This window comes from Chiloscyllium plagiosum, unplaced genomic scaffold, assembly GCF_037043375.1.
Source record: "Chiloscyllium plagiosum isolate Xiang-an unplaced genomic scaffold, Cpla_swu_hap1 HiC_scaffold_37, whole genome shotgun sequence".
NCBI lineage: Eukaryota > Metazoa > Chordata > Chondrichthyes > Orectolobiformes > Hemiscylliidae > Chiloscyllium > Chiloscyllium plagiosum.
The window spans coordinates 8,345,828-8,363,351 of NW_028270175.1; the positions used below are offsets into that span (position 1 = coordinate 8,345,828).

The 17,524-nt window shown below is 42.2% G+C and overlaps 2 protein-coding genes across 5 annotated transcripts in view; one reads left to right on the forward strand and one right to left on the reverse strand.

The window, feature by feature from the left end:
• The window catches only part of slc2a5 (solute carrier family 2 member 5), a 58,746-nt gene extending 43,819 nt beyond the window's left edge, over window positions 1–14,927 (forward strand). For 2 of the 3 annotated variants that reach the window (XM_087980292.1, XM_043676169.2), the window contains one exon: window positions 4,116–4,556. In XM_087980292.1, coding sequence (XP_087836418.1) covers window positions 4,116–4,340 — 225 coding nt within the window. In that variant the 3' untranslated portion in view covers window positions 4,341–4,556. Of the gene's footprint in view, window positions 1–4,115; window positions 4,557–14,793 lie in introns of those variants that run through there. The other variant, XM_087980293.1, reaches the window with a different exon arrangement.
• Window positions 8,604–17,524, reverse strand: part of ca6 (carbonic anhydrase 6) — a 33,328-nt gene continuing 24,407 nt past the window's right edge. Inside the window, exons 7-9 of one of the 2 annotated variants that reach the window (XM_043676166.2) lie at window positions 16,950–17,073; window positions 16,768–16,860; window positions 8,604–9,563 (exon numbers count right to left, since the gene is read on the reverse strand). In XM_043676166.2, the coding sequence (XP_043532101.1) occupies window positions 8,947–9,563; window positions 16,768–16,860; window positions 16,950–17,073 (834 nt within the window). In that variant the 3' untranslated portion in view covers window positions 8,604–8,946. Of the gene's footprint in view, window positions 9,564–16,767; window positions 16,864–16,949; window positions 17,074–17,524 lie in introns of both variants that reach the window. The other variant, XM_043676165.2, reaches the window with a different exon arrangement.

Consider the following 17,524-nt stretch of genomic DNA (forward strand, 5'->3'; position numbering starts at 1 on the left):
ATCGAAAATAGGAGAGGAGTAGGCCATTCAGACTGTCGAAGTCTGCTTTTCCATGTCATCATGGCTGATCACATAACTCAGTGCCATGTTCCACCTTCTTCCCTTACCTTTTGATCCCTTTAACCCTAAGAACTACATCTAATTTCTTGAGGGAGTTGGTTGAGACATGTCTGAATGAGATAGAGATAGAGAAATAGGAATAAGCATGGTAATTCCTCCATATTCATGAGGGTTCCATTCCTGAGAGACCCCTACAAATGGCAGAAGTCTCAAGTGCGGAGGTCATTTAAAAATAGGTTAAAGTTAGGTTAAAAATCACGGATCCGGGGGTTTTGCCCACAGATGTTGTTTTTTGTTGTTACTTCCATTTTGTGGAGAGGCAAATTCACAATTTGTGGATGAAGAGGGTATAAGGCATTTAACTCCTGTTGTGAGTGGTGGCTGATGGAAAATATTCAGCCTGGAGTCCAGTTATTAATGGTGTGCTACCAGGATCTGTTTTGGGACCACTGCTGTTTGTCATTTTTATAAATGACTTAGGCTGGATGGGTTAGTAAGTTTGCAGATGACCCTAAAGTCAGTGGAGTAGTGGAAGTGTGGAAGAATGTTGCAGGGGGACTTGGATAAACTGCAGAATTGGGTGAGAAGTGGCAAATGGAGTTAAATGCAGATAAATGTGACGTGATTCAGTTTGGGAAGAATAACAGGAAGGCAGAATACTGGGTCAATGGAAAGATTCTTGGTGGTGTAGATGTGCGGAGCGATCTTAGAGTCCATGTACATAGATCCCTGAAAGTTGCCACCCAGGTTGATAGTGCTTTTAAGAAGGCATACGGTGTGTTAGGTTTCATTGGTAGAGGGATTGAGTTCCGGAGCCACAATGTCATGCTACAACTATACAAAACGCTAGTTTGGCTGCACTTGGAATATTGTGTACAGTTCTGGTTGCTCCATTACAGAAAGGATGTGGAAGCATTGGAGATTTACCAGGATGTTGCCTGGTCTGGAGGGAAGATCTTATGAGGAAAGGTTGAGAGGCTTGGGTCTGTTCTCATTGGAAAGAAGAAGGCTAAGAGGGGATTTGATAGTGACATACAAGATGATCAGAAGATTAGATAGGGTAGACAGTGAAAATCCTTTTCCTAGGATGATGATGTCAGTTTGTATGAGGGGGCATAGCTACACATTGAGGGGTGATAAATTTAAGACAGATGTCAGAGGCAGAGAGTGGTAAGGGCATGGAATGCCCTACCTGCCAATGTAGTTAACTCAGCCACACTAGGGAGATTTAAACAATCTTCGGATAAGCACATGGATGATGATGGGATAGTGTAGGGGGATGGGCTTAGATTAGTTCACAGGTCAGCACAACATCAAGAGCCGAAGGGCATGTACTGCATTGTGTTGTTCTATGTCCTATGTTCTGTGTTCACTAAGCTCAACATGTGCCTTAATCATTGCTTTATTTTGAATAAAAATCTGACAATAGGACAGAACGTACAAACATAACAGCACATCAGCTGATAGGGCTGGAGTAGGGAACAACAGTAAAAAGACAAAATTAAAGGTTCTTTGAAAACATACAGTGTTCATAACAAGGTTGTTGAATGGATGGTACACGTAGAAATAAATAGGTTCGACATGAAAATTGTCACAGAGACATGATGGCTCAGAAAAAAACTATATATTCAGAAATACTGGGCACTTTCAAAGGATTGGAATAAAGAAGAAGATGAAGTGGCCCTGTTAGTAAAGATGTAATCAGTGTAGGAGTGAGGAATGATCTTAGCTCAAATGGTCAAGATGTAGCATCAGTTTAAGTGAAGATAAAAGCTAGCAAATGATAGAAGTCACCAGTGAGAGTAATTTACAGATCTCTTAACTGTAGCTCCAATAGAAAAGAAAATCAACAAATCGAGAAAAAAATTACTGTTTATAAAAAAAACTATAATGATCATGAGTGATTTTAATTATTCTATAGATTTTTATTTGTCCTATAGACAAATAAAATGGGGAAAGGTAGCCTGAAGCAAGACTTCACAAAGTGTTTTTGGGATAGTTTCTCAGAACTACATTCTGGAGCTAATCAGAAACAGATATTGTCGACCTGGTAACGATTGGTGAGATCGGATTAATTTATGATCTCATAGTAAATGATTTTCTAGTAAAGACGAATCCTAACATGAAAGAATTTTGTCTTCAGTTCGACGATAAGAAATTTGCAGTTGAAACTAATTACTTAACATTATGTAAAGATTTTCAGAAGTACAAAGATAGAATTGACTGAACTAGACATGGAAATAGATTAACAGGTAAAATGGAGATTAGCAGTGGCAGTCATTTAAGGTGATAATAAGAAACAAAGATTATATGTTAAAGATGAAACATCAATGGTTAATCAAGGAAGTTAAGGATTAAATCAAATTGAGAGAAAAAACATTTAATACTGCAGATTACAGTAAACCGAAACATTGCAATTTTATTTAGAAATCAGCAAAGGTTGAGTTTAAAAAGGGAAGATTAGAATTTAAGAGTGAACTAACAAAACAATAAAATAAAATATATGCAAAGGAAAAGTGTAGCTAAAATAAATATTGAGCCCTTAGAGGACGAAACTGAGAACTAATAATGGAAAACAAGGAAATATAGATACTTTGAACAAGCATTTTATATCCACCCTCATGATAGAAGACACAAAAAACACTCCAAGAATGATGCAAAATCCAGGGGCAAAACGGAGAGAAGAACTTAAAGCAACCACAATGACCAAAGGACAAATACTGTGGAAATTCAGAGGTCTAAATCTGGCAAGTCTCCTGAACCTGATGCAGTTGTAACGATGCTGATCTTTTAACAAGGTTATGTTGTCCTTGGTGTTTTTCAAAATGGGTTGTAAAAGGCAGATGTTCCGATTTTCGATTAGATTCACTACTGTGTGGAAACAGGCCCTTCAGCCCAACAAGTCCACACTGACCCTCCGAAGAGTAACCTATCCAGACCCATTTCCCTCACTAAAGCACCTAACACTGTGGGCAATTTAGCATGGCCAATTCACATCTTTGGACTGTGGGAGGAAACTAGAGCACCCGGAGGAAACCCACGCAGACACGGGGAGAATGTGCAAACTCCACACAGACAGTCACCCGAGGCCGGAATCAAATCTGGGACCCTGGTGCTGTGAGGCAGCAGTGCTAACCACTGAGCCACAGTCCTGCCCCCCAGGTTTGGTTTGTCTACGATAAAGCCATTTTGCTAATGGCTAACAGATACTGCCAAAGGCAACAATCAAGGAAAAGGGCTTTGAGGTTTTTTTTTAAAACACTTGTACAATGAAAATGGAGTGGCCACCTCTCCCAGTTCAGGGATTTTTCTAGTTTGGTTTAGTTTTAGCTGGGGACCCGAAGAAGCTGCTGGGAAAAGTAAAGGGTTTGATGTTTCAGCCAATGATCCCTGGCTGATCCTCTCTCTCTCTCTCTCATCTCTCCTTAAGAACTTGTGTTTGAATTTACCTTAATGCCAAGGGGTGTGGTTATGGGATGTTGCAGGAAATCAGAACAGCATTTTGTTAAGTTGCAGGGGATATTGTGTTGGTTGAGTTTTCAAATAGTTGTTATTCTAACTTCTATTTTCTTTTGTTTGTGTTTCATTCAGTAGTGTGTAAGTAAATTCTGTTTTGTTTAAAACTGAGTGGTTTGACCAGCTGCATCGCTCCTGGAATATCCATCTTACACCTGCTTAAAACAACTAGAAAGTTTAGGGTCTGGGCTACCTTCTTGAAATGTTTTTGTGGGGTGTCTGGAACAGTCCAAAACACAGTCCATGATGTTTAGGGATAACTACAGTGATGTTAGACAGTTCCTGCATTTTGACCCATTGACAGTGAAGGGACAGTGATATAATTCCAAGCCAGGATAGTGTGTGGCTTACAAGGGAACTTTATGTGCCCTTGACCTAGTTGTTTTAAATCGAGGTTTAGAAATTACTGCTGATAGCTACGTCTGTTCACCATGTTGATATTTAGTTGGATAATTCATTACTGATGGGAATGGAAGTTGGGGAATAACAAAAGCTTATATTCTTCAAATGTTCAACTTCCAAAAAACCTTTTCTCTCAGAAAGGGCTCGGTGAATATAGTTTCATCATCTTTGGAGGCATCTGCCTGGCAACGTTTGCCTACATCTTTATCATCATTCCCGAAACAAAAAGCAAAACATTCCTGGAAATCAGCCAAATGTTTGCAAAGAGGAACAAAGTTGAAATTAAATTGGAATCAGAGCACCTTGAATTGCACGAGACGAACACAGATGAACACAAGGAAGTGAAGAGCACAGCAATGTAGCCAATTTCAAGATGTCATTTGGGTGAGGAGTGGTATAAACAACCAGTACAAGAGCTTGTCTCTATCAAGTTTGTCTTGCATTGCAGAAAATGTGCTAACTCATTGAAAAAAATTAGGTCTGTTATTATAATGGACCGATGAATTGTTAAACTTCCTTCCCTTAACCTTCCAATTCTCTACCTCTCCTGGATTCTGAACAATGTTCTTTAAAACCTACCTCTTTGACTAAACGCTTTGGTCACTTGTCCTGGTGTCTCCTTTGTTGGTATTGTCTGACTTTGCTCCTGTGAAATGACTTGGGGTGCTTTAACACATTAAAGGTGTATTTATATGTGAGATGTGTTCATTGCACAGCATGATGACAGTCGATTCGCTTGTGTTAACATTGTGCTGTAGTTCTGTGTTTGCTTAGTGAGATCATTGATATGATTCAAATTGAGATTATATTTCCAACGTCTTATCATGAATTGAAGTGACGGACCTTAAATAATTGTTCCAAATAGAGTGGAAGGAACAGACAATGTTGTAAGCACTTGGACTTATTTTACTCTGTTAATGGTTCTACCTAATGCAAGTTGTTGTTTCGATGCAGTTGCGAAGATGTGTCAATGTACAACCAGGATCTAACGAAGGCAATGGTTGACATTTTCTAATAGCACCTGTTCCTACAATCGTTTTATAATTCACTGCATCTCTACAATATATAGAAATAGTGGTGTTACTGACAAATATAGGAGCAGGGCCAGGCCATTTTGATTTTTTTGTTTCATTGGAGGGTCCAGTTAAGCTGTCTATCACCGGAAACAGGAGGTGTATAAGTTACTCATCGGAGGGACTTTGGTGACCAAGTGGCAGAAAGGTCAGATTGTAAGATCCCCATGTTCACTTTGCAAATCAAGCATGTTCACGACCATCAGACAGGTACGGCTGAATCTTACTTATTTTTGGCCAAGTGTGAGTTGAGTCAGATTTTTTCACCCTCAGGCCCAGCAAGTTTTCTCACCACATCTTGTCAAACTCACCCCTATTATCTAAATGCCCTCTCTGTATGGCATCCCTCACATTCAATTCCAGCTCCAATTTAATTCACACCACTCCCGGATCAACCCGCGACTAATGGGATTTCCCGGAATTAACTGGCATCCTTTGTGCTGGCACCTTCTTTAGTGGTCTGTTGCACACTGGGAAAGGCACTGCCAGTCTGGAGCTGCCCTGCACAGTTCCTGACATTTGCCCCAGATGTGGCAGAAAGGAAGAAATCACATCCTGCTTTCTGGGAGGTATCCAGAGATCCTGCTGGATAGGGTGGTGCAGAGATGGAACTTCCACTTTCCTCAGGACCAGCATTGAGGGGCGCAACACCAAACAACATCAGACTGGGTCAGTACAGTTTCAGCCACCTGGAGGAATGTACAGATTTGTCAGAAGTATGTCCTTCTCCTCTTCACCAGTCTACCACACATCTCTCTGCTACTGCACACTCACTCTTTCTCTACCACTGCACCCACTTCACACCAAGGGCTCTTGCTTTACCACTCTCACTATTGCCTGCAACATCTCTTCCACTCTCTCACACTCCAATCCCCCAACACCAATCTTTGCAGCCCACTCAATCGGGATTCCCCCCTCCGTGCCCCCCAACTGCACCAACTGTAATAGCTGTGCCACTCAATTTCATCTCCCATAATGGCTGTCTCTTTGTCTCTCACTACTGAAGGTGGTTGCTCCCCCACAGGACAAACAGAATCAAGAAGGATGGTGGACTGCCCAACATTTTCCTCCCCACCCCTCATGTGGAGAGCATTCTGATTCTGACCACCCTGAGTGCCTGACTGACTGGGTCCAAGCCCCTAGACTGGCAACACAGCCTGCCTGTGGTTTACTGTTATCAACACTCCTTGAGTAAAGATAGTTCCCCTTGTCTTGACTGAGGACTGCTGACAGTCTGGAGGACTGCTGACAGCCTGGCTTTATGTCTGCGCTGAGTGACATAGCAAGGCAGAAGTAGTTTGAGACTGGTATCTCTGACTGAGGGGGCAAAGTGCACTACGGCGAGGTAAGGCAACACAAGGCAGGGATGTTGTGAGCATCCGGATAAGGCTCAGAGTGAGTGAGCGCTGTGAAAGCAAGCAAACAGCCTAGAGTCACAGCCTGGTCCAGTCCCTGTGTCTCTGAGCACATGGTGTCCTTTCAGTAGTATTACAATGAGGTGCAGCGCAGAAACGACCTGTAAGTAGATCATAGATGTGCTGTGAGTGTCCCCAAAGGCTGGTGCATGTCATGACGAGGGACCACATTTTTAAGGTGAGAGGAGAAAGATTTAAAAACGACATGGGGCAATTCTTTTTACACAGAGGGTGGTTCATGTGTGGAATGAACTTCCAGAGGAAGTGGGTAAAGTTATGACATTTAAAGGACATTTAGATCGGTGCATGAATAAGAAATGTTTGGAGGGATATGAGCCACACACAGGCAAGCAGGAATTGTTTAGTTTGTGACTTTAGGTCAGCATGGCATGGTTGGACTGTGTCGGATGCCCGTGGTCCATCAATGCGGGGTACACGTGGCCGGTGCCCATGGAGCATGCCCTGAGATGGTGGTGTCCAGTGTCCAATGTAGAGCTCCCCTTAGAGCAAGTGACAAGCTAAATTCGCCAGGTTCTTGCTCTGACTTCCATGTCAAGTTCCCAACATCTAACTGTGCATGATGAAAGACAGAAAGCTGAATAATAATGAGATGAGTTGAGTTGTTAACAAGGGGTTTAAAAAGTAATAATACACCTTAACTGGCAAGATGCAGATGCGGACTGTATGAAATGCCAAAACCATGAAAAATTCGAGCTGCTTCCGAAATTGAGGTAGGTGCCGCCTGGTCTCCTGCACAATTCTCCATAGATCCCCTCCAGTGTGGAAACAGGCCCTGTAGCCCAACAAGTCCACTCTAACCCTCCAAAGACTAACCCATCCAGATACATTCCCCTACCCTACATTTACCCCTGACTAATGCACCTAACCTACACATTCCTGAACACTGTGGTCAATTTAGCATGGCCAATTCACCTAACCTCCACATCTTTGGATTGTGGGAGGAAACCCATGCAGACATGGGGAGAATGTGCAAACTCCACACAGACAGTCACCCGAGGCTGGAATCAAACCCTTCCCCTGGTGCTGTGAGGCAGCAGTGCTAACCACTGAGCCACAGTGCCACCCTAATTCTGACCACAGCCTGTGTCGCTAAGACCCCTATATGTCATAGCTAAAATTTAACAAGTTACTGTGAACAGTTTAAATTCTGCTGTTTAAATCAATTCCAGTCTTTGTATTGTTCAAAGCAATTGTAGTAAAAATATCAGCAACCCTTTTGAGTTTGATACAAAATCATGCAACTGAATAAATTCTTTAAGCTCCTAAGCTGTGTCCTATCAGTTGTAGATTGATGGTGAAAATGATTCACCTCTCTACTTCAATAAAAGCAAAATTTATAGTTGCTGGAAGTCTGAATCAGAGTGCTGGAGAAACTCGGCAGGTCTCGCAGCATCAGTGGAGAGAGAAACTGTTAATGTTTCGGGTCCAAATGATGTCTTCAAAACTAAAGTTTCTTCAACATTTTGTTATTTCTTTTGTATTACTTCCCAGTGGATATTTTTAAAAATGCTTTATCCCCAAGCAGTTGTCTTAGCTGTTTTTCTCTTTATCATAGAATAATTCAGTACAAAAGAGGCCCTTCACCCATCAAGTCTGTACTGACAAAATACTAGGAGAAAGTGAGGTCTGCAGATGCTGGAGCTCAAAGTTGAAACTTTATTGCTGGAACAGCACAGCAGGTCAGGCAGCATCCAGGGAACAGGAGATTCGACGTTTCGGGCACAGGCCCTTCCTCATTCCTGAGGAAGGGCCTGTGCCCGAAACGTCGAATCTCCTGTTCCCTGGATGCTGCCTGATCTGCTGTGCTGTTCCAGCAATAAAGTTTCAACTGACAAAATACTACTCTTGAGTTTACACTAGCCCCACTTTCCAGCATCTGGTCCGTAGCCAGATGATGGCATTTCAAGTCTAAAGAGTGGCGCTGGAAAGGCACAGCAGGTCAGGCAGCATCCGAGGAGCATGAGAGTCTGAGTATACGCTCTTCATCTCATTCCTAATGATCTGGAGTCAGGTGTGTTAACATTACATCACAAGACCATCCTTTAAAGGACATTAGTAAAGCAGATGGGTTCTTTATACCGACTGATGGTAGTTTCATGACCATTATTACTCAGACTAGCTTTCAATCCCAGATTTTATTCACTGAATTTAAATTCCACCACCTGCTGAGTATGATTTGAACCCATGTTCACAAAGCATTAGTCTGGCTCTGGATTATTCATCCAGTAACATTACCGCATGTGTCTGGCTCCCCACAACTATAGCATCACATTTAATGATAGAGATAATTCTGACCTGTCTACTCAATGTGTAGCCTTTTATGACCCATTTACTAGTGATTCTCAAAATCAATCTGTAAATTTAAAACTGTACCTACTTTCCCAAACCACAGATTTGTGCTAAAGGTGAACTGATTAATATTTCCCTGGCCCCATGTAGCACATTGTAATGGAAATAAATTACCCCAAACAAGTGCTATCCTCTTCGAGTTTCACCCCACCAAACACTGTTGTGGAACTCTTCCCCCAACCTATAACATTTCCCCTTTTCCACCTGTATCGGCATTCCATTAAATTTCGAATTTCCAAGGGAGTGAGAACATAATCCCACATGTTAACAGCGCTAATGTCACCAATGAAAGCATCAGATGACATGCCCACAATGCCATCGTGATCTTTACCCAGCAGCACAGTACCACCAGTTTTAATAACATACCCTTTCTTAAAATAATTGATCTTTCCTGACAGCCCATTATTCCACATTTCCACAGCCCCTGATTGAGATGTCCATGTCACACAGTAGTGCACCCATTCATTTGGACTGAAAGACAATGGCATGTTCACAAAATGCCCTCCAATCCATAGCCCCCAGTCGAGACCCACAGAGATGACCAGTTCGTTGTCACTATCCGCTGTTGCATACGACAGAAGAATTCTTGGCTGGACATCTCTTGTTCTGACCCAGAGGCAGATGGTAAAGGAACTGAGATTCATGCTGCAAAGGGTCTGGATCTGAACGTAACTGGAAAGGCTTTCCTCACAGAAGTGAAAACTGGGATAAAAAGGCAATTTGCTACCTGCAAAAATAATTGAAGAAAGGGTGATATTAGCTATTTTTACTCACTCTGCTTCTAAAGTATACATCATTCTCTGTTATATCAACTATTACTTCTAGGGATGAGGAATATCAGCACTGAAAAATGGAATACAGTCAGCACTTTGCTCCTTGTGCCAATGCCAAATCAATTAGTTAAGTGTGGAATTCTTTAAATTTGTCCTCAATTGGAGAATTAACCTCAATCTCAGAAAAATACTCCCAATTGCGCTGTTTTGACTTCAGGCTTCTCTCTCTCTCTCTCTCTCTCTCAGCACGAACCTACAAGGGGTTTTGCAGTGCAGTGCTAGAGTCCCTATCTCTGGACCCGAAGGCCTGAGTTTGCGTCCTACCTGCTCCACAGTTGTGTTATAATATCTTTGAATGAGTTGATGAAAAATACCTAGAAGGAACCTACCAGTCTATTACCAATTTAATGCTAAATATGAACAGTCTGTTTGCCCTCTCAGTTTCTCCATCTCACAAGTCAATTTTAATTCACGCCTTCAGAAACTCTGATCAACATCTACATCTCTTACCTTCAATGGCTACAATTTTACTCTTCACCGACCAAGAGTTTAGGCCTAATTTTCTTGCCCATAACTCCATTGCATCAAATCTCACAAAATTCAGATTACTCTTTTATCTCAAAATCTATTTTCCCACAATGACTCGCTTCCCCTTACCAATAAATACAAGAGGGATTGATTTTCATCTCATACCATGGGTGGGGTGGGGGAAGATCCTGCTTAGATCCAAATTAAAGATAAAAATATAGATTTTTATTCTATTCATTTTAAAGGATTAGGGTTATAAGAATATAAGGTGAAGGAGCTTATGGCTATTCAGCCTATCAAATCTGCTGTGCCATTCATTGAGATCATGGTTGATCTGATAACCCTCAATTCCACTGGCCTCCCTTTTCCCTTGATTCCCTTTACTGATTGGAAATCTATCTCAGCCTTGAACGTAGTTGTCATGCACACACATATACACTCTCTCTCACAGACACTCACAACTCCCTACCCCAGACAGACAGACACACACACACACACCCCCTCACAGACTTAGACATTCTACGCTCACATACACACACATATACACTCTCTCACACTCACAAATCCCCACCCCAGACAGACACACACACAAAGACCCACATGCATACATGTGGTGCAGTGAATTTGTACTTGCAGAGTTACATTGTACTTTGCTCAAAAACTGCATGAATTCAAGTAAGACTTGGTAACTCACTTTTTAGATTAGAATCAGGCAAGGATGTCAGTTTCCTTTCCTAAAGGACATTAGTGAACCAGAGGGGTTTTCCTAATAATCAGGAATGGATTCAAGGTCATCGTTAGACTCTTAATTACAGATATTTATTGATTTCAAATTCCACCATCTGCCACGGCAGAATTTGAACCCAGGTCCCCAGAACATTATCTGGCTCGATAGATAATACCGCTAGGCCATCATTCCAGGTACAGTCTGACTTTTGACAGGTATAGATCAAAATCTTATGTGCTTCTACTGTGGCAAACCTTATGAGACATCACTCAGTGAAGATGAAAATATATCCCACTCACCCACAATCTCAGCCTCCTCTGCATTCTAGTTGAACTAAAGTTCATTGTGGATTATTCTGACTTCCGACGATATAATGTATGAGGGATAACACTGCCATTACCCACGTCTCTCCCCATTTTCAGTCCCAGTTACATTAACAGAAATGAAAATCAGGAGCAGTGTATAATGGGCAGCTGAATCGATATCATCTGTTTCACATTGGTTCCCAAAGTCAAAGGGACACCTTTCTTGTTTAACTAAATTTCCTTCGATCTTTTGACTTGGTTTTTGCTTTTCCTTTTGATCATCAGGTATTTAAGAATGAATCTTGACCAATTATTATCTCTCCATTTCAATCCATCAACCCAGTTCTTCATTTTTCATGGTATCTGGCATTTCCAGCCTATTTGGCCCATCCCCCATATCTCCGTCCCAGTGAGATTGTGAAGGACTGTGCAGTAATTTTCCAGCAAGTTCTCTACATTAAAACTGAATTCTAGAAGGTATTACACTAACATCTAGTGACAGATTATCAGCACTGCACCCAAATCTACTACTGTTAGCTCAGAAGTCAAACCTCAATGATAGCTATCGATCTGTATTTAAGTGGGAAAGACTGGTTGATGTTTTGCCAAATGTTGACGAATTTCTCTCTTGCAGAGGGCAACATCCTCTGTGCAACTCCAGAAAATTTTGCATTTATTTCCAAAGGACAGTTTTCTCTTTTTACCTTGGCTTGCTATTCTGGCGAGATTTGCATCACAGGAACATAGGAACAGGAACAGGCCATTCAGCCCCTCAAACCTGTTACACCATTGAATGAATTCACAGCTGACCTTGGACGCAGAGAGTGGTGCGTGTTTGGAATGAGCTGCCAGAGGAAGTGGTGGAGGCTGGTACAATTGCAACATCTAAAAGGCATTTGGATGAGTACAATTGGAAGAGTTTAGAGGGATATGGGCCAAATGCTGGCAAATGGGACCAGATAAGTTTAGGATATCTGATCGGCTTGGCGAGTTGACCCGAAGGGTCTGTTCCGTGCTGTACAGCTCTATGACTCTGTGACTGTATGAGATTATGGCTGATGTGTTGCCTACCTCTGCACACCTGCCTTTGGCCCAAATCCCTGAGTAACTTTGTTTAACAAAAAGTTATCTATTTCAGATTTAATATTAGCCACTCCTCTTTCCAATTTGGGTTCAATCCCAAAGGGAGCAAATATTTGAGAACTTGAATTGTAGCTGACCCTGAGTTGGTATGAAATGAGATTTGGTCCTGACAACATAGAGACCCAGGCCACTTTAATACAGGGCACCCGTCTCCAAGCCTCCATCAGCCCTCACCATCAGTGGATTTGGCCAAGAGGTGGCAACTTGCTGTTGAGAGGGTGGGAGAATGGGCTAGTATTCCTGGAGAGCAAGATGCTATCAGCAGGGAGAGAAGGAAACGTGTCCAGCACTCAGTGAAAACACTGGTTATCAGAGAATCTTGTGATCCGAAAGAGGAGGGAAAATGGGTCAAGGGAGGCCTAAATATTCCAAGTGGGATCTTCTTCCTCCTCCTACAGCAGTAACCAGGTCCACCTAAAGTCATAGAATCAAACAGCATAGAAAACAGCCCTTCAGCCCACAATGTCAATGCTGACCAAATAACACCAAGCTACACTAATCCCATGTACTTGCACTTGGTCCATAGCCCACTCCACCTGGGTATTTTAAGTGGTCATCCAGATGCTTCTTAAATGTTGCAAGAGGACCTGACTGCACCTCCGTCCCAGGCAGCACACTCCATATTTCTACCATCCCTCTGAGGGAAAAAAAAGTGTTTTATGAAATGTTTATGTTTGAACATCCTGTTGTCCTGATTCTTTTTCCCTTGAGCTTCACCCCAGGGATAAACCATGGCACTTCCCCATTTCCCCACAGAAATCCTCATAACATTTAAGAACAATGTAGAATTACACTTCCAATGCCAAAGCATACGAGGCTATGGGCCTGGTGCTGGTGAATGGGAAATAGAACAGTAAGGGACTTGTTTACAGCTCAGTCAGATTCCTTGGGCTGAAAGACCTTTTTCTGTGATGTATCCCTCTGTGTAGCCCCTTTTCAGGGGAAAGCCCACCATACTGAGTGGCACCTGGGCACTTGACTGTTCAATGGCAGGCCCAGAATCAAGAACCAATATCTTTTTCCCAGTGGGGAAGTGGGGAGGAGGTTGTGAAAGAGTAGCCAACCCAAGAGTTGTCAGCAGATTGGCAACTCTATTGAAGGGTAGTACGCACTGGGAGGTGATGCAATGTACCTGAGGCCCAATGTATCTGCTGTATTCCAGCCCAGAGGGGGAAAAAAATGGTTAAAATGCAAAAATAGTACATACTGGTACAACTCATCAAACCTGTACACTTCAAAATAGGGGAGGTCATTTCCAGTAGGCTAATTTCCAACCATGACAGGTTTTAGCCCAGGCCATAGGGTCAGTGAGGGTTGATAGAGAGGTGGTCCATGGGGTGAGGTCATGGGGAGGGCAGCACTAAGGGCTGTCAATGAGGGTGCTTCCCAACAATTCCCATTTCTCAATGTCCAACCCCTCAACAGGGTACCAGGAGCTCTGGAATGAGGAACTCCCACACCCCAGAATCCACAAGCGACTCTGGACAGGAATGCTTGTGGCTTTCCCAATATTATGAGACCCCTCCTTCCTCCACTGGCCCCATCCACTGTTGGGTTGACACCACCAGGAGCAGTAGCATGTTGAGACCCTCAGCAGGTGGGTTAGGCTATTCACAAAGCACCTCATTTTGGATTTAATTGGGGTTGCAGCTAGATAGAGAAGCCCATTCACCAACATCCCTGCTGATTAAATGCCCCCCATATCTGCATTTGCCTTGAAGGCATCGTTAGATTCTGTCCTGAGTCATATTCTAGTAGAATCCTGCACCATTCCAAACTGCCCCAGCTGACCTCCTTCCATTTTGAAATATGTAAGAGATGTCAGGGTGGGGGCTCTTGTGGTGCACCGGTAGTGTCCTTACCTCTGAGCTAGGGATCCTGAGTTCATGTACTACTTGCTGCAGAGGTGTGTCAAAGCATCACTGAACTGGTTGAGTAAAAATACCTACAAGAGGTCTCGAACCAGTATGTGCCATTTGCCAATTTAACCCCGTTCTGTTGAAAGAGAATTCTTTATTCATGTGTCAGAGCTTTTCATCCTTTGTGATTTTTACCTGTAGCTGGGTTAAATGATGACAGCTTCCCCAAATTAGGTTTGAGTTCCTTTGCGTTTTGAAGATGTACTGGGCTGACCCACTTGAGGTGTGCAAGACGCTTAAAGAGTTTGCTGGATTAGCAAGAGATAAACTCTATCTGTTGGTGGAGGAGTCACACAGTAGGGTTGCAAAATCTTAAAGTTATCGCCCAGGATGATGTCAGGAAGCAATTCTTAAGGTCCTGGAAATCTGGAATCCGGTCTCCCAAAAGAATACTACTGAACCAAGGTGAATTGAAAATTTCACAAAGGAATTTGGTGGATTTTTGTTAAACAAGTGTATGAAATATTACAGGCAAAACAGAGAGATTGGGTTAAAATGCACATCAGCCAGTTTCCAACTGACATGGCACTTGTAAAAGCTCTCTCCTGGCAATCTTTATCAGCTCCAGATGACCAGCAAAGGCATGTCCCCTCAGTGCATGGAACAGAGAGAAAAAGGAGGGAACTCCGGGAAGCAGAAAGCCCAGGGACAGACTGATGATGAACTGAATGACCCAGAGCGAAGATGCTGCTAATGCTACAGGAAGACAGAGGTTGTTCAATGTTTCACTGCCATCTTCAGGAGTAGATGCGAAACATCTTCACGGTGCACACTTTAACAACAGCTTCAGAGCTCAGCCCTCCTACCTTTCAGGGAGAAAGTGAGGACTGCTGATGCTGGAGAGTCAGAGTCGAAAAGTGTAGCGCTGGAAAAGTACAGCAGGTTAGGCAGCATCTGAGGAGCAGGAGAGTCGATGTTTTGAGCTGAAGCTCTTCATCAGGAATGCTTTTTTGATGAAGGGCTTATGCTCGAAACATCGACTCTCTTGCTCCTTGGATGCTGTCTGACCTCCTGTACCTTTCCAGCACCAGACTTTTCAATGATTACCTTTCAGTTCACTAAAGAACAGCACTAAAAGCTTATATTTCCACCTTTTCTCTATTGTAAAGTCGCCATAGTCTTACCAGACCATAAGGGCCTTGAAAACCAAAGCTAGCAGATTCTGAGGAGTACCACCCCTTTCAAGTTCCCCTCTGAGTCACTCACCATCCTGACTTTGAGCCTGTTTCTTCACTAATGCTTGTTCAAAATCCCAAATCTCCCTTCCTAGCAGTCCCATAAGATATCCCTACTCCACCATGGATTACAACATTACCCAGTCCTCCAGGCCAATTAGGGACTGGGCAATAATCATTGGCTGTCCAATGATACCCTCATCCCATTGTTACGACATGGGGTAAACCCTTCTGCATAATTTAAACCAGCAACACAGGAAAGGTTTATCCTGTGCTGTGAAAATTTTGTGAAAATTCAAGAGGCCCAGAACTATTTAAAGTAAAAATTAATAACTTAAAGTATAACAGAGAATAATTAACTAACAACTATCTACAGCTCCTGCCTTTAATCCATCTTTTTACCTTTCCTTCTTTTATACTAGTCTGATAAAAGCCCCCAATTTAATATTTACCAAAAATTCAAGTTTTCAAAACCAACTAGCTGTCGAATCTTCTGTTTGGATCTTCCCGTGTCTTCTTTTCTTCTTCGAGATTCTGCTTCACAGGTCACGGATCAATAAAGGTACCTTTAAGAGAGCTATTCTCCAGCAATCTGCAGATGTTGGCTTGGCAGTTCTCCTCCTAACTGTTCAATTTTTCCCGGTCTTATATTGGATTGTGTCATCGGCTTTTAGGATTGTCAATATACTAAATTCAAACTTGATTGGAGTTTGTTATTTTTAGGGATATAATTTAAACTGATTGGCCTAATTTGAATCTGTTTAGTTGTTTCCTGGCAACCCATCTAATCTAACTTTCAACCAAATGTTACATTGTCACCTCATTGATACCTCACTCGGTGCTGTCAGGTAGTTCTGTTAGCTTTTAACTCTCTTAAAGGTACAGTACACCCACATCTTCATAACACCATGATTGAACAAACAAAATGCGAAGGGTCTGACTGTATATACATCCTATCACTCACCATTACAGAGAAGCATAGAAAATAGGAACAGGAGTAGGCCATTCAGCCCTTTGAGCCTTCTCTGTCACTTATTATGATCATGGCTGATCATCCAACACAGTCCCTCGTTCCTGCTTTCTCCCCTGTACCTTTTAACCCTGACAACTATATCTAACTTTTTTAGAAAAAAATCCAATGTTTTGACTTCAACTGCTTTCTGTGGCAGTGACTTCCACAGGCTCAGCACTCTCTGGGTGAAGAAATTTCTCCTCAAATTAGTTAGAAATTGTAATTACAATTTCATTATTCAGAATGCAGTAAGGATTGTCATTTATTCTGAGCAGGGCAACTTTAAAATGTTTTCACGACATTTCTTTCTCCTGACAGTAATGAGAAATTACACACTTTGATTATTTACCTGTAAGTCTTGATTCTGAATTCGCGTCAACATGGTTCAGAATCCCTTCAATTTTGTCCAGCTTTTCATGAATTGTTTCAAGATAGTAGGAACCTGCTAAAGAAAATGAGCGTGACAATAATTTCAGTTCATGTGTGGTTGTAAACTTAGTACTTTTGAGTTAAAAACAATTATTAGCGCACCTTTCATCAGGGCGGGTTGAAAAGAGGCTTCCACAATTCTATCATTGACAGGTTGTGCGTGTCGATAATCATTTCTCAAAGTTTTGTTTTCCCAGTCCAGCACAGAAGTCTCCAATAGCCTGATCTGCAGCAAGACATCAACATACTGTTTTAAAAGGAGGAAAACCAACTTGTGTACAATATGAGAGCTGAGAATTGATTAGTTGGCAAGTATGCTCTGATAAGACCATTAGATATAGGAACGGAATTAGGCCATTTGGCCCGTCATGTTTGTTCCACTATTTGACCATGGCTGATATGTTTCTCAACCCCATTCTCTGCCATCTCCCTGTATCCTTTGATCCTCTTACCAATCAAGAACCTAGCCATCTCTATCTTAAATACACTAAATGTCTTGGTCTCTGCAGCTCTCTGTGACTTCTTCCAGTTGAGGCATTAAACTGAGAATAATAAAACAGAGAACTGTGGATGCTAGAAATCTGAAACAAACAAAAACAGAAATTGCTGGAGAAGCTCATCAGGTGGGACAGCATCTGTGGAGAGAGAAACAAACTTCACGTTTTGAGTCCAGTGAC